Source organism: Leptonotus elevatus, chromosome 17 (genome assembly GCF_054856555.1).
Source record: "Leptonotus elevatus isolate MCC_2025b chromosome 17, RoL_Lele_1.0, whole genome shotgun sequence".
Taxonomy (NCBI): Eukaryota; Metazoa; Chordata; class Actinopteri; order Syngnathiformes; family Syngnathidae; genus Leptonotus; species Leptonotus elevatus.
The window spans coordinates 18,606,023-18,632,984 of NC_141255.1; the positions used below are offsets into that span (position 1 = coordinate 18,606,023).

Genomic DNA, 26,962 nt, shown 5'->3' on the forward strand with positions numbered 1-26,962 from the left:
TCTGGACAGCTCATATGTTGTGACCAAACGCCATTAATTCCCCATGTGTCTGTCCCGCTCCTCCCACTTGCAGTCGCCATTATACTTTCAGCATCCCAAAAAGCCCCTCCCCTTCCTCTTCCTGCTTTGCTGCCCTTAAACCCCCTTCCCTTGCTCTGCCTTCTGAGTCTCAAGACAATAACAAATGGTCAATTGATATGTAAACATTGGGCCACGATCCGGCCCCCCCGCAGCTGATCAACCAGGCAGCAACACAGTTTGCCAGACATCCTGGCACTTTTGTAGACATAATAAAACTTTACAAAGGAATAGATTATAACACATTTTCTCCCCCGAAACAGATGGCTAATTAAGTGATAAAATGTGGAAGGAAGCATCTTCAAACGTTTGGTCACATAATTACCCTCACCAAGCTTTACTAAGGAAATTAAAACAGTTGACTAAATCCAAACAGTTGTTATTAAATTGAAACAGAAGATTCTCTTCAATATATATATATATATATATATATATAAGAAAACAAGAGGGGGAAAAATCTACTTAAAGATATTGAAAATCATATAAAACAAAAAAACATAACCTATACACATGTGAGAAAAAAAACATGAACAAAGATTTTGTCAGGTATCTTTGCAAGACATGTTCGTATGTTCTAGAATGTAAAGTTGTGTTAAATTGTGTTAATAAAAGCATAAGAAAAGGGAAAAAAAAAGAATTTGCAGCCCAGAAACGTAAACTGGTCGAGTTTTCTTTCAACATGTTGTGTAGACAAATTCTTTCAGCTATGAAAACAGTATTTACACACGTCTCATTTTTGCTGATCCGTTTGACAAAAATTGCCCAAAAGAAAAGACACTCGAACGACGAGGGACGCTCGTGACGTAAACCGGAAGTCAACAATAAATGTCAGCCGAGTAGACGGTCGTCGTCCCTACACGGATTTGTTGCATGTCCTCTAATCACGGCACCGCTGTTAAACTTTAACTTAGAAGGTCATTCTTTTAAAGTTCATGTTTAGCCCCCAGCATCCTAACGAGAGCCGGAGGAGGAAGAGAGGTAAGAACTCTGCCTTTCAACAACACCCGTGTGTTAGCTTACATAACCGAAGTAAGAACAATATTCAATGCTCCACTGCCGGTTGTGTAATTGATTTGGTTAAAATAAAATAAAAAAGCTTAAACAATAGTTGATTAATGCCGTTCTTTCTATGTTAGCTAGTTGACGAAATTGTAGAAATACTGGAAACTAGGGACTTTTTGTGGACATTAACGTCCGTTAAATACAAATGATTGCGGTGATCGTTCTTATAATTTATCAAGTTTTCCTTTTTTGAAATAAGCGTTCATTGGCGGATGCACAATTGGACTCATCTTGTTGACGTTAACTACAACCAATCTTCCTTATCAGCAGCAACAACTTGCACAAGACAAATAAACAAAGCAAATTGAGATGATTTCATTTGTTTCCTTTCAATCAGAGTGAAAGTGTTGCCTGCATGGGTAAGTCAAAGGAATGAACACACACAATAACTAGAATTCTGATGGAACCAAAAGAAGAATCACCATCAGCGGCAGTACAAGTGGATGATGCCGAGAGGTTGCTGATGAACAAAATTGAGCGTCCGGTCTACAACGAGGCGTACCTCAGGTCACAGCTTCTCCACCGCAAAGAGAAAACCACCACCCTCCGACAGAAGCTTGCACTGTACTTCCAGTAAGGCGAGAGAAGAAAATACTTGATTGAAAACTGAGGGCTTTATTGCAGTCCAATAAACAATATCATAATTATATGTTTTGGTCTCATAAGTTAGGTTTACACTAACATAAATGTAAGCGAAGCATGAATTAATTCATTTTTCCAACTTCAATTAGAATTGTTAATAAACACCTTGACCTGCAGTGTTTTAAACGTTCACTGTGACAAATTGGCAACATGATATAAAACAAGAGTAGTAAGTAACAAGTCAGTAAATCAAAAGTTAGATCATTAAGTTCTTAGGACTTTTTTGACATTGTTCTTAGTATTAGTTGATTTTATTGAGTGCTGTCAAAGATATTATTTTTTTTTTTATGCTTGTAAAGTGAAAGAAAGTAAAGCTGATGATCATACTCTTGTGAGTCAGTGTCTTAACTGTGATTCAAAATGAAACTATTAAATGACTCATGAAGTTAAGAGATCCCCAAGGAAGTAGCTCAATGTTAAAGAAAGAGGACTTCAATAGATCAGCATGAACATAATTTTAATTTTTTTATTCCAAAATCATATCCAAATCAATCCACTTCTCTCTTTACATAGATGTTCGTCAGAGCGGGCAAAGGCAGCAGTTCTAAGCTTCCTGCCAATTCTCACATGGCTGCCAAAGTACCCGGTCAGGGAATACCTGTTTCAAGATGTAGTCTCAGGCCTTAGCACTGGAGTCGTGCAACTCCCTCAAGGTGAGTCATGAGAATCATCTGGAATCACACGGAACAACGTGTTGCTGGCCTGTTACCATGCTTCTTGTTGCGACCTGCTGCTTTGGTTTTGGTATCTCTCGAGCTGTGAGGTTGTGAGGACACTTTGTTGATGAATTCAGCAATTTATTCACTCGGCTCTCTCTCTCTCTTTTGTCCCGTAGGGCTTGCCTATGCTATGCTGGCTGCTGTGCCTCCTGTTTATGGATTGTACTCGTCGTTCTACCCGGTTCTGCTCTACACGTTCTTTGGCACGTCCAGACACATATCCATAGGTGAGAAAAAAACAGATGTCCTGTTGGGATGATAAAAATTGGGTAGAAATTACAATACAGAGGCCATGGATGATGATGAATGACTGACATCGGGACATGGATCTCTGTCCTGCCAACAGCAATCTGGTGCCACATGAAATCTTGGCATCAAATGATGGTGATAGACCGATAAGGTTTTATCAAGGCCGTTACAGATTATTAGTAATCTAGGAGACCGATAACCAATATTCCCGGCCGATATTCATTTGCAGTAAAAGAGAAATTATCAGCAATAAAAAATAAATAAAAATGTTCCTTGTCGTTTTAAACATATAAAGAAATGACAGCTTTGTTTAAAAATGATTTAAAAAAATGCAGGGACCTTCCAGGGGCATCAGCATGTGTTAAGCTAAATTAAAAACTAAGCAAGTAAATAGCTCCCTAAAGTTTAAATTAAGTCTTCCAACATTTCAACATAATTTCTTAATAAGTGGAAATTTAAATAAATTCATAAATTAAAGTTCCCTGTATCTCACTTAGCGACAAATACATGCGAATGTAGCTAATTTTGGATTTCTGTCAGGGTTCGTAAAAGGTTTCACAAGATCTTCGCAGACAGTGAAAAATTGTCTGAATATGTTCGAAATGTCTTTGCGTCAAGTAAAAATTGTCTGTGAACATCTTACAAATCTTGATGAAAACCCTAAATCTGCTACATTCACAAGCATTTACCTCTCAGTGAGATACGAGCTTTATTGGCTTTCAGATTCGTAAAAAGGCAGAGGCATATATTTGGCATTTTGACAAATAATAATTGGCCTGGGCGATAATTGGTCTATCCCTAATCAAAAGGCAACATAACAATCAGCAAGCGTAACTTGGTAAGACAAAGAATAATATATATAGAATATATACGACAGTATTTTATTCTGGTCCAAGATCAAATGACTAAAAGGGGGAAAAAATGCAGTGTCTGTTTTTATTTGTCCGTATGTTAGCAGGCTACTTTACTTTTACTGAAGTTGACTAATAAATTCTCAAGTAGAGAAATAAGGTTTGTTGTTACTTCTGGCTTCCACAGTCTTTTTAGGGCCGGCCAAAAACTGTTTCCTGGGAATGTTGAGATTTTCTAACCTTTTGTTACTTGGACAGCAAGAAATGTCACCCATCCTTGTTCCTGTCACTTAAAAAAAAAAAACATGTTAAAATTTTGAAGAAAGAACAGAAGCTGAAAACACGCGGGGTGTTTTTAACTTGAAGGGCAAGAAGTTGTAAATGTGTAAACACGGGCAAACTCCCAAAAAGTGCATTCTTTTAACGTGACAGTGGAGATGATAATGTTTGCGTGCTCTCGGATTTGTTATTGTGAATTGCATTTTTCTATGGCCAAAAACAAAAGTGTCTTTATGTCGCTAGTATAGGATGGAAATAATTTACAGTGCAAAACACAAATTTTTTTATTTACAGTTGTTTTTTTAAATGATTTTAATGATTTTGAATGTTGAGCATGTACTGTACTCCAAAAAAAAAAGACTCTTAATCCTCATGACATTTGAAGAATGTCATGCTGCTCATGTGTGTGTGATTTGCAGGCACGTTTGCAGTCATAAGCCTGATGATTGGAAGCGTTGCAGTCAGGGAGGTTCCAGACTCTTACGTGCCACCACCCGGCAATGGGTCCAACACATCCGCCAACTTCAGCTTGGCGGATCGTGACGCCATGAGGGTCCAGGTGGCTGTGGTGCTCACAACCCTGGTGGGAATAATTCAGGTCAGTGTTAGCTCCAGTATTACTCTTCACAAATTAAGTAAAATCAAATGATTTTACTTTTTTTCCTCTTTAGTTCATTTTAGGTCTTCTCAGGTTTGGCTTTGTGGCCATTTACCTGACGGAGCCGCTGGTGCGAGGCTTCACTACAGCAGCCGCTGTGCACGTGGTGGTCTCGCAGTTAAAATATCTGCTTGGAGTGAAAACAAAGCGCTTCAGTGGACCCCTCTCTGTTGTGTTTGTGGGTTTACAAGAATCAAAATGTTCTACTGCGTAGTTGGCAATTCTTAGCTGTCGTCATGTGTCTTTGCAGAGCATCAAGGCCGTACTGAGTCACATTACAAGTACGAACGTCAGCACTCTCATCTTGGGCCTTGCATGTCTCGTCTTTCTGTTTGTGATCAAACACCTCAATGAGCGCTTCAAAAAAAAACTTCCCATTCCGATTCCTGGTGAGATTATTGTCGTCATTGTGTCAACTGGCGTCTCGTACGGAATGACATTGGCCGCCGACTATCAAGTCGACGTGGTTGGGGAGATACCGACTGGGTAAGAATTTATGCTTCTTGTGTCTGTCAATGTTTTATTCTTTATTAGGATCCCCATTAGCCTCCACAACGGGGTCGCTTGTCTTCCTGGGGTCCTTAAATAATTCAACTAAAATATACAAAGTTTATAATTACTCTATGTTGTAAAAATGAAAACATTAAAAAAAATTAGCATTCGACAGATAAAGTAAGTAGAAATAGACAAACAACCATTTACAATTTATTTATTCTTCACTAAAAAGAAAAGAAAAAAATCTAATAAAATTGCATGTGCGTAGATTAATTAAATAACTTTTTGAAAGATGATTTGCTACTGACGTTGCTAGCATTAGATGGAAGCATGATAATGAACAGTTCTCATCAGAAAGTTTTTTTGTTTTGTTTTGTTTTGGGTAGTTTGGGCACTATCAAGTGACCCATATTCGCTTGACGGGTGTTCTGTCTATGGCAAACTAAATTATATCCGTTCCCCCCCAAAAATGGGGTGTACCATTACATTGTGCATAAACATCAATATAAAATATTTTAATTTATTTTCCACTGATAACCATAAAAATTGTGCATACAGATGACTGAAAAAGGTTGAAGGCTATTTACTTAGTAAGGAGTTATCTTCCTCGTAGATTAGCTATCTTTATCTGAGCTGACCTGATTGTTGACCTTTGACATTTAAAGCGTAAATGTATGACGCAGGTTTTCCTACCAGGGTGAGATTTTACAATCATGGTCCAATGTGCTTTGAAAAAATGTAATCACATCCTGGAGCTGGAAAATAGCATCACGCATCCTCTTGTGTATTCTCAGGCTCCTCCCACCCGTGGTTCCAGACTTCTCCCTATTACGCACTTTGGTCACCGACTCCTTCGCTATTGCTATTGTCGGGTTCTCCATGGGAATCTCGCTGGCCAAAATCTTTGCCCTCAAGCACAACTACAGTGTGGACAGTAATCAGGTGCGCCGGGCTGGGGATGTTCTCACATGTTGCGTCATTCAGCTTGTTTCCCTACAGAATTACTTTTTTTTTCAAGCAGTACTTTCTGCTGAAAAAGAACAGACTCCGTGTAATAAGAATTTGGAGCAAAGTGTATGTCAAGGATGCTCTTTGAGAAGGTTTGGAGAGTCTTTGAACATAAAACAAAGTTGTGTCAGCAAAGTCATTCAGAGGGTTGCTTTATAAACTCGACTTGTCCCACTGGTCTTTGCATGAAATGTTGGTCATCTAGATTATTGAAAGAGTCCATGACCTCCTTATGTTGTGTTCTGTAAAGTGCTTTGTGACAGCTGCAGCGTTTTGAAAGTACTATACAAATCAAAATGACTTGATTTGACTTATCATGAAGCAGAATTTTAAACCGTCTCCTCAGAGGACTGAATGAGGTTATAATTTGGCATTTTTCATTATTTTTATTTTTATTTTGTTTTGAATTTTGTTTCTTCAATTCGGCTAATTTTAGTTGTTAAAAAAAGTTTTAAAAAATGTATGCTTCATTTTAGTATTAGTTTTATTTCTTTTAAATACACAGAGTGTTTGTTGAGTACAAGTAAGCAAAAAATTCCTTCCTCTTCATACAGCAATACTGAAATAAATACATTTAAAATCAGTAAAATGAACCCTGAAAGCCCTTTTATGATATTGACATAGATGAAAACAAAGGACATTTTTACAGTAATTATAGTTCAGCTTTCATTTAAAAAATAAAATAAAATAATTTCCATTTCTTTGTGTTTTTTCAATTTTAGTTTTCGTTATTTTGTTAGTTTTCCTTAATTATAATAACCTTGGTTAGTGCTTCAATTTATTTTGTATGTACATTTTCTCTACCACTATCTATAATAGCAAACACAAGAACTTTATAAACATCTGAGTTATCAAAAGTTTTTTGTTGTTAGTCCTTGACAAATTTCCAATGATTTTTCTCATTGTAGTCTGTGATCGTTTTCATTTGGAAAGACTGCCATGCTATCAGTATGTACGTATGTTTGTTTGCAGGAGCTGATAGCCCTTGGCCTGTGTAACTTCATCAGCTCTTTCTTCCAAACATTCACCATCACTTGCTCCATGTCAAGGAGTCTTGTGCAGGAGAGCACCGGGGGGAAAACGCAGGTCATTTGTGAAACGCGTCTTGTGAAAGCCAAATGAATGCAAGTTGCAATATCATGTTGACCGTCATTGTCGTTTGCTCGCTTCAGATTGCGGGACTGCTCGGCTCTCTTCTGGTGCTACTAGTGATCGTCGCCATTGGGTTTGTCTTTGAGCCGCTCCCACAGGTGAGCTGAGGCCATTGCAGGGGATGTCATTCATGACACTTCCTCTTTTAGCATTGCAGCGTTGTTGGGAAAACTACCAGGCGCTCGGTGTTTCCTGCTAACCAGCTGCTACCTGTACTGTGATTTGCGGATTATTCAGAGTGCTTAAATGTTAGCAAAAAAATTTACACACTTGTCTTTAAGCCGCACCACATTTATGAATTGTTACCTACTGTGTCTTTTGTCTGTTCTGTTTCCCAGACTGCATTGGCGGCCATCATCATGGTCAACCTGCTTGGGATGTTCAAACAGTTCAGAGACATCCCAGCTCTGTGGAGAACCAGCAAGATTGAAATGGTCAGTCAAACAAAATGATACATAAATTGTGTTAAACAAAAGTGGTGCACTCAATTGTCCATTTAAAATGGAAGTCAACCTTCAACATTTCTTGACAATAATATGTTACGTGTGGCCTCACTCATCTAAACATGACATTCTGATGAATCTTAATTACATTTGTGGAATATGAGTTAAGGCTTGTCTTCCCCTTTAAGTGTGAATGCACTGGAAGTCAGCTGAGATAGCCTCTATCTTATCTGCTATAGAAAATGGTTAAATAGATGTCAAGTGCAAGTCACAGCATCCATGTGTGAAAGAGTCAATAGTTTATTTTCTGACAAGCCTTTGTAGCAGTATTCTTGCAAATCCATCTTGGGCAGACTAACAAACAGAATGTTTTCTTTTCTCAGGCTATCTGGCTGGTGACCTTTGTGGCATCTGTGCTGTTGGGCTTGGATTATGGCCTTCTTTCCGCCATTGCATTTGCTTTACTGACAGTCATCTACAGAACACAGAGGTTAGTATATTTAGTCTGACAGCATATTATTATTATGTCCTTTATTCACAATTTTGCATTATTTTGTCTTGCAGCCCCAAAAATGCTGTCCTTGGGCGCGTTTCCGGCACGGGACTATACTACGACGTGGACGAATACAAAGAGGTTAGTGGAGAAGAGAGTGCGTTGGCCAAGTTGCCCCTAAAACACCCGTAACAGTCACCATCTGCGATTTGTCTTGTTCCAAGGCGGTGGAATGTGAGGGGATTAAGATTTTCCACTCCAACTCGTCAATCTACTTTGCCAACAGTGACCTTTATGTGAGCGCTCTCAAAGAGAAGGTAAATCCGTGTTACCTTGAGACCGTAACATGGGCGTGTGAACGCACTGATTGCTTGCTTCAGTACAGAAAGTAAACAATCTTTTTTCGGGCCACAAAGCGTCAGCCTTGATAAGATTGTACAACCTGGAGATGTAAACATGTGCTTTATTTGGAAACTTGCTTTTTGGACTTATTTTGAATCTTCTCTTTGGCATGCTTTTTGTTTGACAGACAGGTGTAAACCCAGAACACATTCAAGCGGCCAGAAAAGCAGAGAAAAAACCAAAGGCTGACAACAGTCTTATGTGTTCTCCAAAGAGGAAAGCTGAGGTCTGGTCAAATATGTATTGTGCTCTCTGTTTGCTTGTGCAATAGCAACTGTGTTACGTATGTACGGGATTGGGTAAATGCTGACAGGACTGACATATTTGTTTTCATGGGTGAGGAGGTAAGGAAGTTTTACAACAAGAATAATACCCCAAAAAAATATATAATGTACTAGTATCAAATTTTCACAAAATATGACTAATACTTTACAAAATAGAACTAATGGAATTCGTTTAGTTTAGCCAGTTCATGCAAGTATGTCAGTGAGAAAACATGCCTCCAGGTTTTGTTTTTCTTTTAGGATAAGGTAGGAGGTATGCCGCAAAAGGTTTTGTCCTTTAACAAAAGGTTTTGTCCTTTAACAAAACGTCTGGAAATCAGACAAACGGCCGTCTCGAAGAAGGTCAGAGAGAGACGGATTCCGAGGAGGTTGCCTTCCTTCAGTCTCTCTGTTCCACCCGCTCCATCATCCTGGACTGGACACAGACTGGCTTTATTGACTCCGTGGGAGCCAAAGCCATCAAACAGGTTCTATTAATTTAGTCAGTTAAGTCAACATTGAGAAGAAAGTATATCTCAATGCTCATTCCAAGTAAATTTCATCCAACTAATCAATGACAAAATGGTGTATGCTAATAAGTAGTCCATGAGCAACTCTCTCTCTCTCTGCAGGTCATTAAGGAGTATGCAGCAGTAAATATTCGAGTTGTCATAGCTGGCTGCAACAGTAAGTAATCGTGACAGATTTTGACAGCACAGCACAGCAGAACGTCCAAAAGTTGAACTAAAAACGACTTAAATTTTTTTATTTAAAAAACTGGTGGTACTTAAAGCATTCAGTATTTTCTCGTTGGAAACAATTTGGCATGAAATGAAAATAAATGAGATCTCAGTCAATGTCACTGAAGGGATTAGTGGATGTTTGCAATGTATGTGTTAGGCTTAACCGGAGGTCCCTATTTGATGAAGTTGTGATCTAACTCCATTTCTGCTTGTCTCAATTAGGAAGTCTGCTGGCTGAGCTGGACCAGCTGCAGTTCTTCAATGGAATCATAACCCCGAAGATGGTGTTCCCCACCATTCATGATGCCGTGTTGCACTGCCAACATTCCCAACCTGATGTCACATGCTGATACGATTGAGAATGTAATGATTTTTTTTTTGCACTTGTGAAGTACTCAATGGCTTGTTAAAATGCCCGGAATTTTAACAAATACATTGTTCTTGTTCCTTCAGTATTGCATTATGCTGGAAACGTGTGGGGTGTGTCATGTGTTATCAGCTTCAAACGCTCAGTTTGCAGTATCCATTGTACATGAAATAATGAGATTTGTTGCTTCCTAAATGAATCAGTAACTATTTTCCAAAATATTTTAGTGTTTTCATAGTTTGAGATACATAATGTAATGGCAGATGCTTACTGTGGAAAGGTTTATAAAAACAAACCTTGGGACTCATGTGGAATAAACTTTTATTTTTAATATCTGACAACAGAAAGACGTCATTTCTTAACTTGAAAAGCCAAAGTGGAAAACACTTAATTGTAGGTCATGTATCTGGGGGTGGCGCTGAACTTGGCGTAGGACTTGATGACCTTGTTAACGGCCTCCAAGAAGTCCTTCTCTGTGGCAATCTTCCTGCGAGCTCTGATTGCGAACATGCCGGCTTCTGTGCAAACGCTGCGAATTTCAGCACCTGGCGACAAGAGGCAAACTTGGAGCAATCACAATTGTTTCAACAACACAGTTTTTTGTTTGTTTTTTGTTTTAACCTGTGCTGTTGGGACAGAGGCGAGCGAGCAGCTCAAAGCGAATATCTCTCTCCACACTCATTGAGCGAGCATGAATCTTGAAGATATGTGTGCGACCCTGAAGCACAAAAAAAGAGAAAAGAAATAAACATTTAATACCTCGACTCATCTTGATTAGAAATATTGCGTGCATGTTGGCTTTACCCACCTCGAGATCAGGCAAGCTGAACTCAATCTTCCTATCCAAGCGGCCTGGTCTCATCAGGGCTGGATCCAGCGTGTCAGGCCTGTTTGTGGCCATCAGCACTTTGATGTTGCCACGTGGGTCGAAACCGTCCAGCTGGTTGATGAGCTCCAGCATGGTCCTCTGCACTTCATTGTCTCCGCCTGCCCCGTCGTCGAAACGTGCACCTAGTTGGTTCACAAACACAAGAGGAAATACCATGGCAGGAACGTCAGGGTCACTCCGACAAGAAAAAAAAAACAATCTAAATATTTATTTGGGGGAACGGCCTTAAACTATGCCATGGGGCACAGATTATACAAATTAAATCATAACTTGAACAGGACACCATACCTCCAATGGCATCTATTTCATCAAAAAAGATAAGACAGGCCTTCTTGGTTCTGGCCATCTCAAAGAGTTCTCTCACCATTCGGGCTCCCTAAATTAATTTGTAGACACAGGATTAAAAACAAAACAAAAAACTATACAGTGCACATGATTGCTGTTCTAGTGCTCTCACCTCCCCCACATATTTCTGCACCAGTTCCGAGCCGATGACTCTGATGAAGCAGGCGTCTGTCCGGTTAGCCACGGCACGGGCACACAGGGTCTTTCCGGTACCGGGTGGTCCGAAGAGCAGCACACCTTTTGGAGGCTCAATGCCCAAGTTGACAAACCGCTCGGGCTGGTGAGAGAAAATGCACAATCAAATAACGCTATTTCCTTGGGACGAGTGAGAACCGGTACCTGGTATTGGGCTGCCATGGTTGTCATATGGAATAGTGGCAATCATTAACATCATGTGATCATTTGGATGTGATTTGGCTTGTGTGGTTAAGCAGCTTTCAAAATTGGACTGGATGAACAACTCACATGCAGCAGGGGGGTCTCAACCACTTCCCTCAGCTTTTCAATCTGCTCCTTACAGCCACCAACATCGCTGTAGGTAACGTCAGGTTTCTCCTCCACCTACAGGGAAACAAATTGGTTGTGAAGGAAGCACAAAGTCGCTTGCATGTCGAGGTTGGCTAGTGTGCTTGTACCTGCATCATGGTGACTGTCGGATCAATTTTAGGAGGCAGGGGGATGTGGATCTGATACTTGTTTCTGTCAACACTGAGACAAACATGAAGTTGCCAAAGTAATTCTTTGAAGTCTTAATTGAACTGAGGTAATTTGAATTTCTATTTTTTTTCTTTTCCTCACCCAACTCTCATGCCCTCCTCAATGTCAGTCGGGGCTACCTGATCGCTCAGGTCCACCACAAACTTGGCAAACTGCTTGACATTGATGATGTATTTGGGGTCCTCGGAGTCTGCGTTGATTATCTTTGTGCATCTGTTAAAATCCAATTAAGACTTTTTTTTAAATTAAATTTGCACAAATTGAAGCATTCAAATTGATATTGTGTTCAGCTCAAGCAAACAGATGCAGAAAAGTCAACATTTACCTTGCAACTTGTAGCGGTTGTTCACTTTGAAGGGTCTGTTTGTCAGCAGCCAGATCCCAGAGAGCAGGTGGCGCCAGTCCTGTGTCGGACTCTTTAATGCCTGTCACAGCCACAAAACACTATGCCAAATGGTACACACTGTCTACATTAAGGCTTATGGTTTCTACTTTAGAGGCAAATGAACTGTCTTTTCAAGGAATGTGTTGAATTCACCTGTGAGCTCGTTTATTTTTTTGAGCAACTGTTGGATGTCATCTTCCACTTGTTTTATCTGTCTGGAGTAAGTGCTTTGACCCTGGTGATGCATGACAGTTTAAGGATGTGGATTAAAACACACAATATATTTATTAATGACTACTACTTGTTCTATCATTCCTGGGAGGACACTCACATAAGTCTTCAACAGAGCGATGTCTCCTTCATCCAAAGCTGTATGCAAGATGAACACAATGAATTGAATGTACCCCATTTAAAGTTTGTTACTTTCTTCACAAACATCATTCGGGTCATACAATATCATTTCACATCATTCCAAATATTTCTATATCATTCTACAACCCCCCAAAATATTGCACTTTTTAAAATCGTTCCACATTCTATTTCAGTCAAAATCATGCTTTTGTTTCCATATTCCCTTTTTTCTTTTTCATTCAGCACTGCAACAGTTACACGCAATTTTTCCAGAAACTTTCATTTTGTAGTTAAGCTTTGGGTTTTTTTCTAGCACATCTATACAAATCTCGCTGTTACAGACATGAGCTAACCTTGGCTAGGTAGCTAATTTAACAAAGACCGTTGCTTTTTAAAGTATACCTCTGATTGGTGAGTCGTCCTTGTCCTCCTCCTTTGTCTTCCTCTGGTCATCTCCTAAATAGTCTGGCATATTTAATTTAGATTTTTATTGTTTTTATATACCACACGGAGCTGCTGTAGCACCTAAAATTGTACGATTACGCAGCAGCTTTGCGTTTCCGTCCCCAGACCGGAAGTAAATGTCGGAGTGTTATTTCCGCTGCACCGATTAGACGCAATAATTGTTGTTGTTGTTTTTTTATTATCGTATACATAAACTAGGTTCTTGAAACTGTAAAATTGATGAATAATAAATTCGTTAAACATGTTTATTCGAATCAAATGATATGAAAGTTGTTTCGTGTTGTTTAGTGTATGTGCGTGCGCGTGTGAAAAGGACAACATGCAAAATATTCAGGAGCATCTACTGTAACACAAGGAATGCTTTGCAGCGTGGCAACTGGAATTTCTCACAAATATACTCGTACTTTTATTTTTAATGCTCAATACAACAGTTTCAGTATGGGAAGGAAGTGATGTAATTGCCGCGGCATAGGCGGAAGTGACACGAAGCTACCTTGCCACAGCTACGAAGAAAATAGCGTCTGCCCTACGAAGTGTACTTGTTGGAAGAAGTCTTCAAACTGGACTCGAAATGACGTTCCAAGATCACGCGTACACGAGTACCACATTTGTTACAGTTAGCCACGCAGAGCCAATTTATAACTGTAAGTTTGATTTGTAAACAAACAGGAAAGGGGAAAAAGGCTGCGTGGTATTTTAAAAATGACGACCTACGAAGCACCCTACGTTTGCATTTGTGAATGTTGCGATTACTACTTGCTTTTGAAATGACTCGTTTTAATTAAGTATTCTTAATAAAGTTTTAGTTTACTAGCATCAACGTTAACGCCATCGTAATTTCCGTTATGCTGCACATGTTGACTAGCGCTGTATAAATGAAGTTGTTTGCTTTGTATTGTGCTGCGTTCAGTGCTCCTCGTAAATCTGAAATTCTAAATGTGCATTATTTTGTACTCTGCGTTTCTACCTGCTGCTTTGTAGTAATCATTTATTTTATTTTCTAGGGAGCCTAAAGGAAGCAGAAGAGCTCGTGAAGCTTAGGGTGTCTAATAAGTACCTCTTCTCTGAAAAGAGAAATACTTCTGCGTGGGCATGGATGGTCATCCTCAGACAGATGGGCTTGCAACACAAACTAAACCACAGTCAAGCCAGCGCAAAATGGCATAACCTAAGAAAACGATACAAGGTATAATTCTTTAAAAAAAAACTTTGAATATGAATAATATTGAATATAAATGTTTTTAATGTATTTTGACACATGACTGTTTCTTCATAGGACCTTAAGGGCAAAAGCCATTGTTATATGTGGCCTCTCTTCACTCTGATGGATGACGCAATGGAGGGCAGACTAGATGGCAGTGGCCCCATCTTGGAAATTTGCGGCGATGATAAATTCTACATCTCGCCTAGAGGCAAGAAGAGAAAGATAACCTCTGCTAGCATCTCTTCGGCTAAAGTAACAAATGTAGTCCCGGAAATAGAGGTGACATTGAATGGAGATAGTGAAACAGAAGAGGAGGAGGGTGATGGTAATGAAGATGAGAATGGGATGGAAGGCAACCAGGAGTTCATGTCACAAGGCGAGGCAATGGAGAGGGAAAAGCGATCCATGGAGCTGGAGCGCATAGCTTTGCAACGGGACAGGGCGTTGCTGGAGCGGGAGATCGCCATCGTGGACCGGGACCGAGCCCTGATGGATCGGGAGAGACTGCTGATAGAGCGGGAGAAAGAGATGGTGGCCAAAGGCCGCAATGCCGTCAACAGGGAGCGGCTGGCGTTGAAAAGGCGGAAAGCCGCGTTGGAAACGCCAGCCTCCCAAGAGACCACCACGGACCACGGCCCAAAGAACAGGACAGAACGCTTCCTCGACTTGTTTGAAAAACTAATTGATAGTTTTTGACTGGGAACTTTTTGGAGCAAAACTGACATGTTATCTTCTTAAACTAAAAGTAGGGACTACTTTGTTGTTTGAACAACCATGAATACTTCGGGGAATAAAAGCTTCTTTTTTGGGGGGGTGGGGGGAAGAAGTCTTCAAAACAACTTTATTCACTTGTAATTATTCCATACAGAGTACACAATAGCAAGATGTTAGCATTGTTCTTGGCCACAACCCTCCTCCAAAATCATGAACAATAGTAGCTTTGGAATAAGCTATTGTGTCCAGTCAACACCCTCATCTTATTTTTATTTTACAGTACAGACATTACCACAAATGCTTGTGTTTAAAATGCGTCTTTTATTGCATTAGATTTATTTAATATTTATATTTAATTTTTACAAAACAATCATCTTTAAACAAAAAAAAAACAGTTGTGTGTAGACACCAGACAGAAACTTTCAGTTGACTTAAATTCTTAAATCAAGTTGTGGAATAGTTTGGCTTTTATTTGAGTGATGCGTATCCCCGTCGTGGAGGTGTGTTACAGCGGTGTGTATGTGCATGATCAGTCACATCTCGCGCATTTATGGAATCGTGGATATCCACGCAAAGTGGTACCTCTCCGCAAAATAGTGTATTCCAGCGGTGGGTGGAAAGTCGCCGAAAGACGAGTGTCCGCACGTCCCGTGCACGTGTTGGGTCGATATTTACAGGGACATGTGGCGGTCGCTGCGTTTGCTTGTTTTTTTAGATGAGGTCGCCGACAGGGATGCGAGGCAGGCAGATGTACGCCTGCGGAGTTCGGCTCAGGTTGATGGGGTTGCCATCAAGGCGGATGTCCTCCAGCGCATTGCGGATGTAGTTGAAGTCGTGCAGGTTGCAGAAGGTGTCTTCGTGCATCGACTGAATGTTGTTACGCTACGGAAGAATCAAGAAAATAAGACCGTTATGAAGGGAAGGCGCAACACCGGGCCAGGGGGTGATATAGCCCCATCAGAAATCTGTAACCCCAGTTAAGCCCCTCCCGCATTTTATTTGATATTTTAAAAATAGGTTTATAAATGATTTCCTCAGCCCCCCATGCCCTGGGAAAGACGACAAAAAATCCTGTAGCCGTGCCTGGCGTTATGTTCCATCAAGGCGGATTCCAACTAGCAATCTTCTGTATGGATGGCAACAAGGACCATTGCAGTAATGCGTCATCTGAACAAAGAAAACGACCCGCACATACTGGGACAAAACTCAAAGGGGCATGGGGCAGGCACTGCCTTTAACCCCTCCCTATCAGACCCCATAGATGGTTGCAGTGGACATATTTGCATGTCTAAACCAATAAAACGCATATTTTGGATAATGTCAACTCTTCTGGTTCATGAGTGGATCCTAGCTAACCAATCACAATTGCAAGTTGATTTGCATGATGTTATATATAAGCTTGGTAATTTTACAACACAATACAGCGCTATTATCCTGGTGCACAGTATATCAAATAAAAACATGAGATAACATCCAAAAATGTTTGCCATGTTGTTCTTATGTGAGAAAAGACAAAATCAGTAAAACAAACAAACAAAATTGCCCAGCAGAAAAAATGCGAGTCTAAAGGGGTTACGTAAAAAATAAAATTGCACATTGTGCTTCTACCTTGATTTAGTGAGGTCAGGATACTGTCATTGCAGTGAATGCAATTACAATGGCCCTGAAATATAAAATAAACACTAAAATTCTAAAGTATTATATCATCAATATATGTACCAGTGCTGCTTCTGACAGGGCCACCACCCAAAAAGGCTTATATGTTGGATCTTGCATAAAGCAGTAACAATGAACAATAGCCAAGAGGATGATCAGTGCCTACGTTCACCCAATAGTTGTAGTGTGACAGAGGAGACAAATCCTAAACTGGTCTAATGCTGCCTTCTCCTTAGGAAAACAAATGCAAAAGTGAGTACAAAATTTGCTGATAATACTTGCACTGCCGGTATAAACTATTATTTGACATTTTTAGTATTTTAGCTGTATAACTTACACTTAGGTTTATGATGTATTGAAACCTGTACAATAAAATGTCAATTGAAAATGTAATTTCTGTAAGCATTTAAAATAAAAATGGAGAGAAATGTGAACATATTTTACCACAAGCGTCCCAAAACTAACTTCCAGCGCTCTTCTGTGCTTCCAGCAAAAGGCTAACTACACTGTTCGCCAGATGACCAACCAACACTGCATTCATGGAAGTCAGGCGGCAAGTCAACCACAATGAAAAGGCTCTCAAATAACATCTATTTCCAGCCCTATCTGAACCATGAACCTAAGGTCATTGACCTCAGTCCCCCCATTCTCACATATTGCAAACTAGGCCTATGTGTAAGATTAAGATCTTAATGGTCAAGTACTTTCACTGATATGAATGGTCGTATGTTTTCCACTCAGTAAAAATACAATTTTCTTTCTGCCAAACTGGTATACCCACTACATGTACAGTACTCCACTCTACCAAGCTATGAAATGGTTGAACCACAGAACCAGAAAGCAGGTTCCTTCAAAACCTGAGCAGAACCTACCTGTAGATGTAGGGATCGAAGACTGTCTGGAAGAGGCACAGGAATGTAGTCAATTTCGTTGTCCGTCAGGTACAAGTAGAGCAGGCTGGTCATGTCCTGGATTACGCAAGAGATTGAATGAAGAAGTTGAATTACAGAGGACTAATTGGTACCAATAATTCTCCATTTCTGACAGGCACACCTTGAAGGCCTCTTTGGGAATACCCTTGGACTCAATGTTATTGTGGCTGGCATCAATCAGGGTCATGGTCTCCGGCAGGGCTGGCATCTGTGAAATGTGATTTTCTCGAATCACCAACTCTTCAAGCTCCGGCAGACCCATAAACGCCTGGCTGTCAATGGACGAGATGGCGTTGGCTGTCAAGTCGATCCTCTTCAGCTTGCCTGGAATGCAGCAAGACCCACACTGTCTGTCAGCTCTTTGCATCAGCTGATTACGCCAACACCAGGTGCAAAACATACTCATGGAGGCAAAGTCGGACTTATTGATCTTGGTGATCCTGTTGTAGCGGGCATAAAAGTGAGTGGTGTCTTTGGGCAGAGGTGGTACACTGTCCAGCTTCAAGTCGTCACAGTAGACCGAACCACCAAGGCATGTACACAGCAAGCAGGTGGGCATACCTGAAGGACACAAGGAGAGAGAGAAAACAGGGGGAGAGCAAGGGAACATAATAGTAAGAGCTAATTACGTGTTTTAGACTAGTTTTGTCACCATGGTTTGACACTGAATACACGTGGAACTTGGTTTCCTAGTCCCTTTCTTCATTCCTTGCTCACCTTTCGTGTCAAACTCAGATTCTTCAGGTTCCTCGGGCTCTGGTAAGCCAGAGCCCAGTGTCGTTTCTACACCACCGGTACCCTCTTGAGGGGTCTCTTGTGTCGGAAGCAGCCCCTCCTCTTGTTAGAGACAAGATTAGGTGTTGAGGAAACAGGTTAGATGAGCATGGACTGAACCATAAGTCAGGCAATCAGTGGGAAACTGTTTGCCGCAGTAGTTAGCAGTGTTACCAAGAATGTGTTTGTTGCATTTAACAATAGTTAAATGGAAATTACTTTTGAGTGTTAGTAAGCAGAGATACTCCACTGACACCACCATTTAACTAATCAAAAAAACCTTTGGCATATGCCTTGGATCTCGATTAGATACTGACCTTTATCAGTGTCAGGAATCAGTATTATATGAGGCTCCTCGGGTTCTCCAGAGGCAGAGACACCAGAAGTTCCAGAGACATCTCCGTCTCCAGAGACTCCAAGATCCCCTGAGGTTCCTGAAACTCCAGAGAAATCCCCTGAAGTACCCGACGCCTCTTGTGGGATAGTTGTTGGAATGAGAGGCAGTTCCACCTCTTGTTTGAGCCAAGGTGGAGTGTTTAGGAGATACATTGGGAGGATGAGATTCAATTAACTTGTGAACCAATTGTTCTCTCACAATTAAAGCCAAACAGCAGGTTAGGGTGACAACGGTTATAAGTAACACAGTGACGAGTACTAACCTCCAGGTAATAATGTTATCCCTGACTGCCCAGAATCATCGGGGTCCCCAGATACCCCAGAGCCTCCAAAGGTACCTGAGGTCAGGAGATCTCCAGAGAACCCAGAACCCGACTGGTCCCCAGAACCTCCAGAGCCCAGAGGGAGTTCACTGGCAATGCCAGAGCCCCCTGATCCTAATTTAATTTGAATTCCAGACCCTCCAGAGCCAAAGTCTCCAGAAGCTGTGGATCCCATGGTATCCCCAGATATCAAGAGATCTCCAGATCCTGAAAGATCTCCGGATATCAAGAGATCCCCTGACCCAGAAAGATCACCGGATATCAGAAAGTCCCCTGATCCTAGAATATCCCCAGAAATCAAGATTTCCCCAGATCCGGAGCTCTCCCCAAATCCAATGATCTCCCTAGATCCATAGAGATCCCCTGATATCAAGAAATCCACATTCCCGGACACCAAGAACTCCCCTGATCCTCCGGAGCTGCTGAGGATCTCCTCAGAAGCCCCAGAGATGAAGACAATATCAGCGGAACTCCCAGAGGCACCAGAGACCAGGGAATCTCCTGAACCACCTGACCCAGAAACCCCAAAGGCTTCTGAGGAACCGGACCCCACTGAGCCCTCAAAATCCCCGGAGACAAGAAGGATGTCAATGGGCGTCAGACGCAGCTCCACCTCTTGTTAGAGACAAGATTAGTTATTAATGGACACACAACAAACAGGACACATTTAACCATGAACAGCTAGTTAAATGGAACACATGCACAGAGAAAAGATGTGGACAACCACAACAGATTAGTTGTTGCTGCTGAAGGGCAATGCTGCTTGCACAACTCCAAGACCCTCCAAAAACCATCATATTTAAAAAAACTTCCTGTTTGTGACAGGTTTGAGCTGTTTCAGACCTTTCTGTGTGTCCGGGCCCATGAGAACACCAGACCCCCCTGAGCCCTGCGGGATGAGCTGGGGCTTTAGGGGCAACTCCTCCTCCTCCTGCTCCTCCAATGAGGCCTCGGGCATTGGGTAGTTGTAGTCAGGCGGGGCCAGGGTGCCAATCTCTATCTGAGGAGAAGACAACAGCCCTGAGACCAGAATGCCAAGTGTTATAATCAGACTCACCTCATTTAAACCCATAATTGGCTTTATGTGGATCACAATAACTTCATTTTTCCTGACCTGGTATTCTATCCTTCCTGTCCTGTCCTATCCTATCCTATCCTATCCTATCCTATCATATCATATCATATCATATCATTTTTCAGAATCAGGACTAAATGGAGTGGCAAATTAAAATTGCATTTGAGCTCAGGATCCACCACTAGATAGCAGCAGAGACTCCCTCTGCTGCCTACACTCCAAATCCACCACATTGCTCATTAACCTTCAAGTTAATAGTGATGGTTCCATGTTCCTAATGTCTGCAAAAAGAGCGCCCCCCCCCCCCCAAACACACACACAATTAAGATGAAATAAATTGCGTATGCAGTTTTCTTACAAACACATGACAATTTACCAGATCAGTCAGCACAACTCTGCAGTTTGAGCCTCCTCCAGTTGGGGGCAATGAACCTCCACACACCACACAGCACAGGTAATATCTGACACTTCCTTCAACATATGCAGTAAAAAAAGACCACTCAATGGTCCTTGTGGAATCAAGACACACATGGTAGCTACATGAATCTTTATTGTTGCAATGCATTTACTGTAAAACTATGTTGTAGCGTATTGACTGTATAGCAAGACAACAGAATAAAGCTATGTAAGAACCATGAGCAGATCTTTCTGAAATCTACTAAGTCATTAAAGGGAGTAATTAAGAGATGTCTCAATGTTTTAAAGCTTTGGCAGGATGATAGTGCGTGATGCAACAAGGCAGGCTTTGAAAGGACCGAATGACCCCCCCCCGCCCCCCTTACCCCCAACCCTTTACCCAAAACAAACATATTCACCCATGGGGTAAGAAGAGGCGAAAAGCTGGCAAGCAGACGTGCAGAAAAAACAGCAAGGGAATACTGACGCTCAATGTCAGTGCAGAGTCAAAACCAAACTGTATGTTGCTGCTTCCCCCGCGCTCCCCGCTACAGTTTAATAGTCACTGGAAGCATTCAGCTAGAGAGAAGCAGCACTGGCTTTAGAAATACTTCATATCATACATATGCAGTGTCCTGCTCTGTCAGAATATTTGTGGCTTTCAGAGGAGACAAAGTCTCTGAGGTTTCCAAAATAATGTTTGCATGGGCAGACAAAGACAAACACGAGGCTAATACTCATGCTTTGTATTTGTATTTCTTCAATTCCACCAAAAAATTTATTTTTCTCTCAGGAAAAGTACAACAAACCATATTGTTGCATATTACAATGTGAGACAAAAGCAATAGGGAACACTATTGTGCATATCCAGGCCTTCCCTACACAAAAGCTGCATCAAGAGTCCAATTGTGACGTGGTAGACAGCGGAGGGGAAAAAAAGCCTCCAAGCAAAAGATTTGCTCCACTTTCTTTGCCGATGAGCCTTTGCTCTCCCTTGAGAAGAAGAGAGGAGATAAATCGCAACACACCCACAAAACAGCTTGGAAGTGGAAAGTCAAGACTCAGCATTCCAGAGGCATGGAGCTCATACTCATGCTTCATTGTTCCCTCCACAACTGATGCACAATCTGTCAAGAAACTCAAATTTGGACACCTTCACTTGTAGATAGACAACTCCAAGACTGACATAGCTTTATGGTATGTTCTTCTTGCCGTTTTCTGCTGAAGCAAAAATAAATCTTTCGTCTTTTTTGGGTGGACGAATGTACAGTGTGGATAGAGCTTCTTCAAAGACCATAGTAGACCAATATCATATCCAGATGTAAGTCTATTTCCCTATCAGTCCACATGGCCATTTCCCTTGATTCATTTGCACCTTTTTCTGCAAATGAATTTTGGTGAGGGTTCTGATTGGCTCTAATGGTGTAATAGTCATGGGTTACCATGCTACCCTTTGCATGTGCTTAGGTGTAGAATGGGGGGGGGGGTATAATTTTGTTCAAGTCATTTTTAAACTCGTTGACATAGTAGTAAGTCTCCTAGCTTAAAGTCGCCCCCTCATAGACGCCCCACTTGCCTTGAACCTGGTCTTTCTGTAGCCTACATTCACATGATAGATGGAAGCACATGCTTCGCAGGTCCGCCACATCAGACGGCTGAAGTTGAGCTAAACCAGTTGTGGAATCCCGTTTTTTTGAGAGGGAAAAACCGCAGACGAGGTGGAAAAAGCAGCCGTCATTGTTGCTTATGACAACCGCCAATCGTGGCCTTGAATTCTTTCGTTTCGAGTCATTGTTAATCTTCCAAGCTGGAGGTGCATCCAGGCTTTGGAAGGAATTTTGTCCTGTTGAACTGTTCCAAAAAAAAGTCATCCGCACTGTTAATGTGATTTGTTGAGATCGGAAGAAACCGTTATGCAGCTGCCTAAACACAAATTCTCGATTGCGATAAATTTACGGTACCGCCGGGGCCCGCTTTTCAACTCACCTCGGGATCCTCGATGGTCGGACCGTCCTCGTAATCATACTCCTGATTTTCTGAGTTAATGTCGTCCACATCGTAGTTGCCGTCGTTGTACGAGTCCAGGTCGGCTTGCCGGGAGAACCGGGGCTTGGCCACCACCACTTTGAGGACGAGCAGTCCTAGTACCAGTCGCACGAGCGTCTTCATTGTTCACCTTTGGGACACAGAGAAAATACATAAGTGTCGCTAGCAGGGCTGGGTATCGGTTAATTAAATGTCATGGAGATGATAAAAACTCCACAAATATTAAATTCAAATTTTGCGGAGGCAGTAACTGGTCAAATGATTTTAGTTTGTTTGTTAATGAAAGTAGTATGTTTTATAATCACTTAAGTGATAAATAATAATTAATAATCAATTGTTAATATAAATTAAAAAGATTCTGTATTGTTTTCAAGTGCAATCAGTCAGGTCTTTCATAAATGTAATAAAATTCATGTTAACAGTAAATTTCAAGAAAACAGTTAAGATCCAAAAAAATATTTGTCCTTTAAAATTCCATTTTCTTAAGAATTTATGGGAAAATGAGCTATACAAAATAATCGATTCATGGTTTTATGAATCGATATCGGGGTTGAAAAGGAAATTGATTTGATATTGATTATTCAATTTTTTTAAACCCAAGCCTTGTCGTTAGAATAAAACTAACCTTGAATGTATTGAGATTCATGAGTCGTCATTTTGACCATGTGTACTGGAAAAAAACTTTGTGGTTCACAAATTCATAAATTCACAAATTCACAAATTCACCTATTCACATTTGCATCTATGAATCCTATCCTCAGCTATTCATCGATGCTGCAAGATGGCCCCAAAGCCCTGGCTAATTAATTAGTAATTGCTGCCAAGGAAGTATGTAACACAATAGACTACTGCATGAACACTCACCATAACTGTAAACAAATTATACATCTCAATTATACTCCCATAAAACAGTGCACAACATTCACATGCAACTGGATCCTAACATCTTACGCAAACACACACACACATACACGTACACACACGTACACACACGCACACCCCCACACACACGCACACACACACCCACACGCACTAGCACCCCCCCCACCCCCCACCCCCCCACACACGTGCTGATATTGCATCATGATCATCATTAACCTCGTTGAAAAACGGCCATTTTCAGCTCATCTACCACTAGTGTGTTACAATTACTGGGTGAGGGTTAATCAAATCAGCCCAATGCGAGGGCCTTCTGTTTTGTGTGTGTGCGGGGCCAACTTTTACATGAACTTGTCAAACAGGTAAGCCAAGTCAGTGCTTGTTAAATTTTAGGGAGCAAACACTATTGACATTTTGGGTTAATATTAGGTTTGGCTTGGAATCCGCTGAAGAGGACACTTTTAGCACGTATTCACTTTGGACTACCTCAGTTCATTCTTGTTTGTATCCCAGTTCAATCGGAGGCAAGGCATTTGGCATTATCAAGAGATTTGCATATAACAAGCTCTCATTTAGCGTGCTTACACTCTAGATCAGGGATTCATTGGCCTGACAGGTGCAGCCAAATCTCAGCATGTTTCAGGTTTAAAAAACAAAACAAAAAAAAACGGACTCAGGAGTCCTCCAGGCCGGGGCAGAGAAATGGAGAGCGAGGGAAGAAGAAGCAGAAGAAGACGAAAAAGAGCGAGACGTGGACAATATGTTGGCCCTCAGGGTTAGACGGAGAGAGTGCAAAAAGCAGGGACAGGAGGGAGGAGGGGTCCGGTTCAAGACTTGCTCGACCCCTTGGCCCTTCACAGAGCGCCTTTATGAGGGCCTGGTCACTGCCTGTCTCAGCACTCAAACTCCAAATTCCACCGAGGTTTGTGGACAGGATGGCAGTCAGCTTTTTGGGCTGCAAGGAAACTCTCACACACAACCACGCACACACACATAATACACTCACACACAGACTTGGAAAGACTCACAGATGCACACTGTCTCAGAGAGAGAGTGCGAGAGTGAGAGAGACGCCTCAAGCATTCTACATCCACAACAAAGCATAAGAACCTGCAGATTTTTAGATGACCAGAATGGAGACTTTTATAATGGCTGTGACAAGTCAAGGAAATTATCATCTGTGTTATGCTTGGCCCCATGTCGGACATTCCTCATTACCCATTTTTCCCTAATAGCCACACTACCCAGCTGCATAGCACAAGTTTGCAGAAAAGCTCTCGGCGTAGCTATTCTAATCTCATTTGGATCCAAAATCCAAAAAATCCATTAAAGTTTTAAAATCAATCAAAGTGTGTCCTCACACTTCTATCGGGAGAGTAAAAAAACAAAAAACAAACCCTGATGTTATTATGCCAAATATGACACTTGTAAGGCCATTTAAAATCCCCAAATGCTAAATTAAATCAACCAGATAAAAAAATGTATATAATAATACATCCATCATGAAAGTCATAAACCCACAATTCAATCATCAAGGAAAACAATCCCGTAACCGATAGCATTTGAAGTTTGAACTCAAGAGCAACGGTAAATTGAATCAAAATCCCAAAGCAACATCAATAAGAATGATGAGCCGGTCATCATAGAGGTCAGAAAACTGCATTCCAAAGCAACCTTCACCTGCAGTTGTCCTAAAGTCAAGTGAATCAGCCAAAGTGCAATGATGGCTTTGCTTTATAAACAGTCGCGCAATGGTAAGACCATTCAAGATTCAAGTATGCAAAGCAACCGGATTTAAATCCATCCGTACTTCATCAACAATGCACCACAGTTATCATCATTCACCTGTAGCTTTAACAAACTCAACTGAATTAGCCAAAGGGAAAATGTTGCCTCGCTTGGTGAGCAGTGGTAAGTTCATATCAGAAATGAGCAACAAGGGAAAACCCCCAAAATACATCTATGACTAAAAACACCATGAAATGCATTCTATTCATCAAGGATAACAATCCGTCACCTGCAGCTTTTCCAAACTCAAAAATTCGATCATGGCTCAAATAATTGAGCAATGGTAAATCCCCCCCGCCGCCAAGAAATGAGTAACCAGAGTAAAAAGCATCTCTATACATCCCTCACGAAGGTCATAAAAGCACCCTCCATTGCATCCCAATCATCAAGGAAAACAAAAACTGTAGCGCCCCCAAACTCAAGAGTGAATAAGGAGCCCCCTTCTCCCTCCCTCTGCTTATCATGAAGATAGCGGCGACGGCGGGGACACTTACCTGTGTCTCCCGCTCTCCCGAATGCTCCCTTCAGCCACGATGGAGATGCTGAGGGCTCGCAACTTGGCCAGTGGCGAAGGGGTCGCGCAGAGGTGCCTGGACGAGGGCGGGAGCGGGTGGTGAGGGGGGCCGGGTGTGTACCAACGTGTGTGTCCAGTTGTCTCAAGTGTGTATGTGGCGTGTGCATGTGTAGGGTCTGACAGACCTGAGTGCCCCTGCCGCTTACGTATGAAGGTAGGCACTGAGGCTGATTGGTTTGGAGCAGGTTGCTTTTGGTCACTCGGTTAGGAGTAGGGGAGGTAGGGGGTGGGGGTACATCCCAAATGGGCATGTCACTACACACACACAGACAAATACACCCGACATCAAACACAAAGAACAAGAGACCAGATCAAGAGGGACGAGGGACCCCCCCCCCCCCTCCACACACACACACTTCCCACACCAGGATTTTTATCCTTTACAAAAGTATCCCTTATTTTGCTACAAGTGTATTTCAATCACTCTAAAATATTTCACTTCTTGAAGTTGAAACTTTCATGTGTGTGTGTGTGTCCGTGTATGATCCAGGGGCCTGTGGACACAATGGGACCTCTGTGAGGAGCCCCTGTTAGCATGGAGCCGAAAGGAAGTCTCCCCGCTTCTCCAGGAAGGCCCTCCTTTTTCAGGCCCAGCTCAGATGTGCTCACAGCTGATCGGAGTTCAGCCGTGAACCACGCAAGTGTCAACCTGGATGAAAAGTTGCTGATCTGGAATCAGAACAAAAGAGGCATCAAGAACTCTTGACCTGACACAGTGGGAATGAATCTGGGTTCCACAGGACATCCTGCGTTTGTACGTACAAACCCAATTCCAAAAAAAGTTGGGACACTTTACAAGTTGTGAATAAAAACTGAATGCAATTATGTGGAAGTTGATTTTAAATTCCCTGGTGTCAACAAATCTAAAAAAAAGTTGGGACAAGTCCATTTTCACCACTGTGAAATGTATTATAAATGTATCATAAAGTATTGCTGAGCCCTTTCTGTGATTTCCCTTACAGTAAGCATTCCTGTTTGCGGTGCAGTGCCGTTTAAGGGCCCGAAGATCATGGGCATCCAGTATGATCTTTTAGCCTTGACCCTTACACACAGAGATTGTTCCAGATTCTCTGAATCTTTGGATGATGTTATGCAGTGTAGATGATGATTACTTCAACCTTTTTGCAATTTTTCGCTGGTAAACACCTT

The 26,962-nt window shown here is 41.6% G+C and overlaps 4 protein-coding genes across 8 annotated transcripts; 2 read left to right on the forward strand and 2 right to left on the reverse strand.

The window, feature by feature from the left end:
- The first annotated feature begins 891 nt into the window (after nt 1–891).
- Nucleotides 892–10,207, forward strand: slc26a5 (solute carrier family 26 member 5). Of its 5 annotated transcripts, XM_086058107.1 has the most exons (19): nt 892–1,056; nt 1,478–1,499; nt 1,569–1,713; nt 2,296–2,435; nt 2,618–2,728; nt 4,300–4,478; nt 4,552–4,716; nt 4,789–5,024; nt 5,828–5,975; nt 7,014–7,127; nt 7,214–7,291; nt 7,532–7,627; nt 8,020–8,126; nt 8,201–8,270; nt 8,354–8,446; nt 8,659–8,757; nt 9,103–9,282; nt 9,427–9,481; nt 9,760–10,207. In XM_086058107.1, exons 2-19 carry the CDS (start codon nt 1,496–1,498, stop codon nt 9,885–9,887), a joined length of 2,148 nt encoding a protein of 715 aa, XP_085914233.1. In that variant the 5' UTR covers nt 892–1,056; nt 1,478–1,495; the 3' UTR covers nt 9,888–10,207. The 5 variants fall into 5 exon arrangements, with proteins under 5 accessions (XP_085914233.1, XP_085914235.1, XP_085914232.1 ...); XM_086058109.1 differs by having other exon boundaries at nt 1,478–1,713; nt 9,056–9,282; XM_086058106.1 differs by having other exon boundaries at nt 1,478–1,713.
- Nucleotide 10,208: 1 nt separating this feature from the next.
- psmc2 (proteasome 26S subunit, ATPase 2) lies at nt 10,209–13,181 on the reverse strand. The gene is made up of 12 exons (XM_086058114.1): nt 12,994–13,181; nt 12,572–12,609; nt 12,394–12,475; nt 12,181–12,280; nt 11,937–12,068; nt 11,774–11,846; nt 11,604–11,699; nt 11,251–11,415; nt 11,082–11,169; nt 10,713–10,915; nt 10,526–10,622; nt 10,209–10,449 (listed from the first exon to the last, which is right to left on the reverse strand). Exons 1-12 carry the CDS (start codon nt 13,061–13,063, stop codon nt 10,292–10,294), a joined length of 1,302 nt encoding a protein of 433 aa, XP_085914240.1. The 5' UTR covers nt 13,064–13,181; the 3' UTR covers nt 10,209–10,291.
- Nucleotides 13,182–13,533: 352 nt separating this feature from the next.
- Nucleotides 13,534–16,536, forward strand: LOC147160318 (uncharacterized). Its single transcript, XM_086058115.1, has 3 exons — nt 13,534–13,700; nt 14,061–14,242; nt 14,333–16,536. The coding sequence occupies exons 1-3, from the start codon at nt 13,628–13,630 to the stop codon at nt 14,954–14,956; spliced, it is 879 nt and encodes a 292-aa protein (XP_085914241.1). The 5' UTR covers nt 13,534–13,627; the 3' UTR covers nt 14,957–16,536.
- epyc (epiphycan) lies at nt 15,276–26,082 on the reverse strand. Its single transcript, XM_086058113.1, has 11 exons — nt 25,939–26,082; nt 25,734–25,829; nt 22,513–22,702; nt 19,899–20,055; nt 18,996–19,670; nt 18,654–18,848; nt 18,280–18,399; nt 17,965–18,123; nt 17,684–17,886; nt 17,503–17,598; nt 15,276–15,856 (listed from the first exon to the last, which is right to left on the reverse strand). The coding sequence occupies exons 3-11, from the start codon at nt 22,693–22,695 to the stop codon at nt 15,686–15,688; spliced, it is 1,959 nt and encodes a 652-aa protein (XP_085914239.1). The 5' UTR covers nt 22,696–22,702; nt 25,734–25,829; nt 25,939–26,082; the 3' UTR covers nt 15,276–15,685.
- Nucleotides 26,083–26,962: the final 880 nt, after the last annotated feature.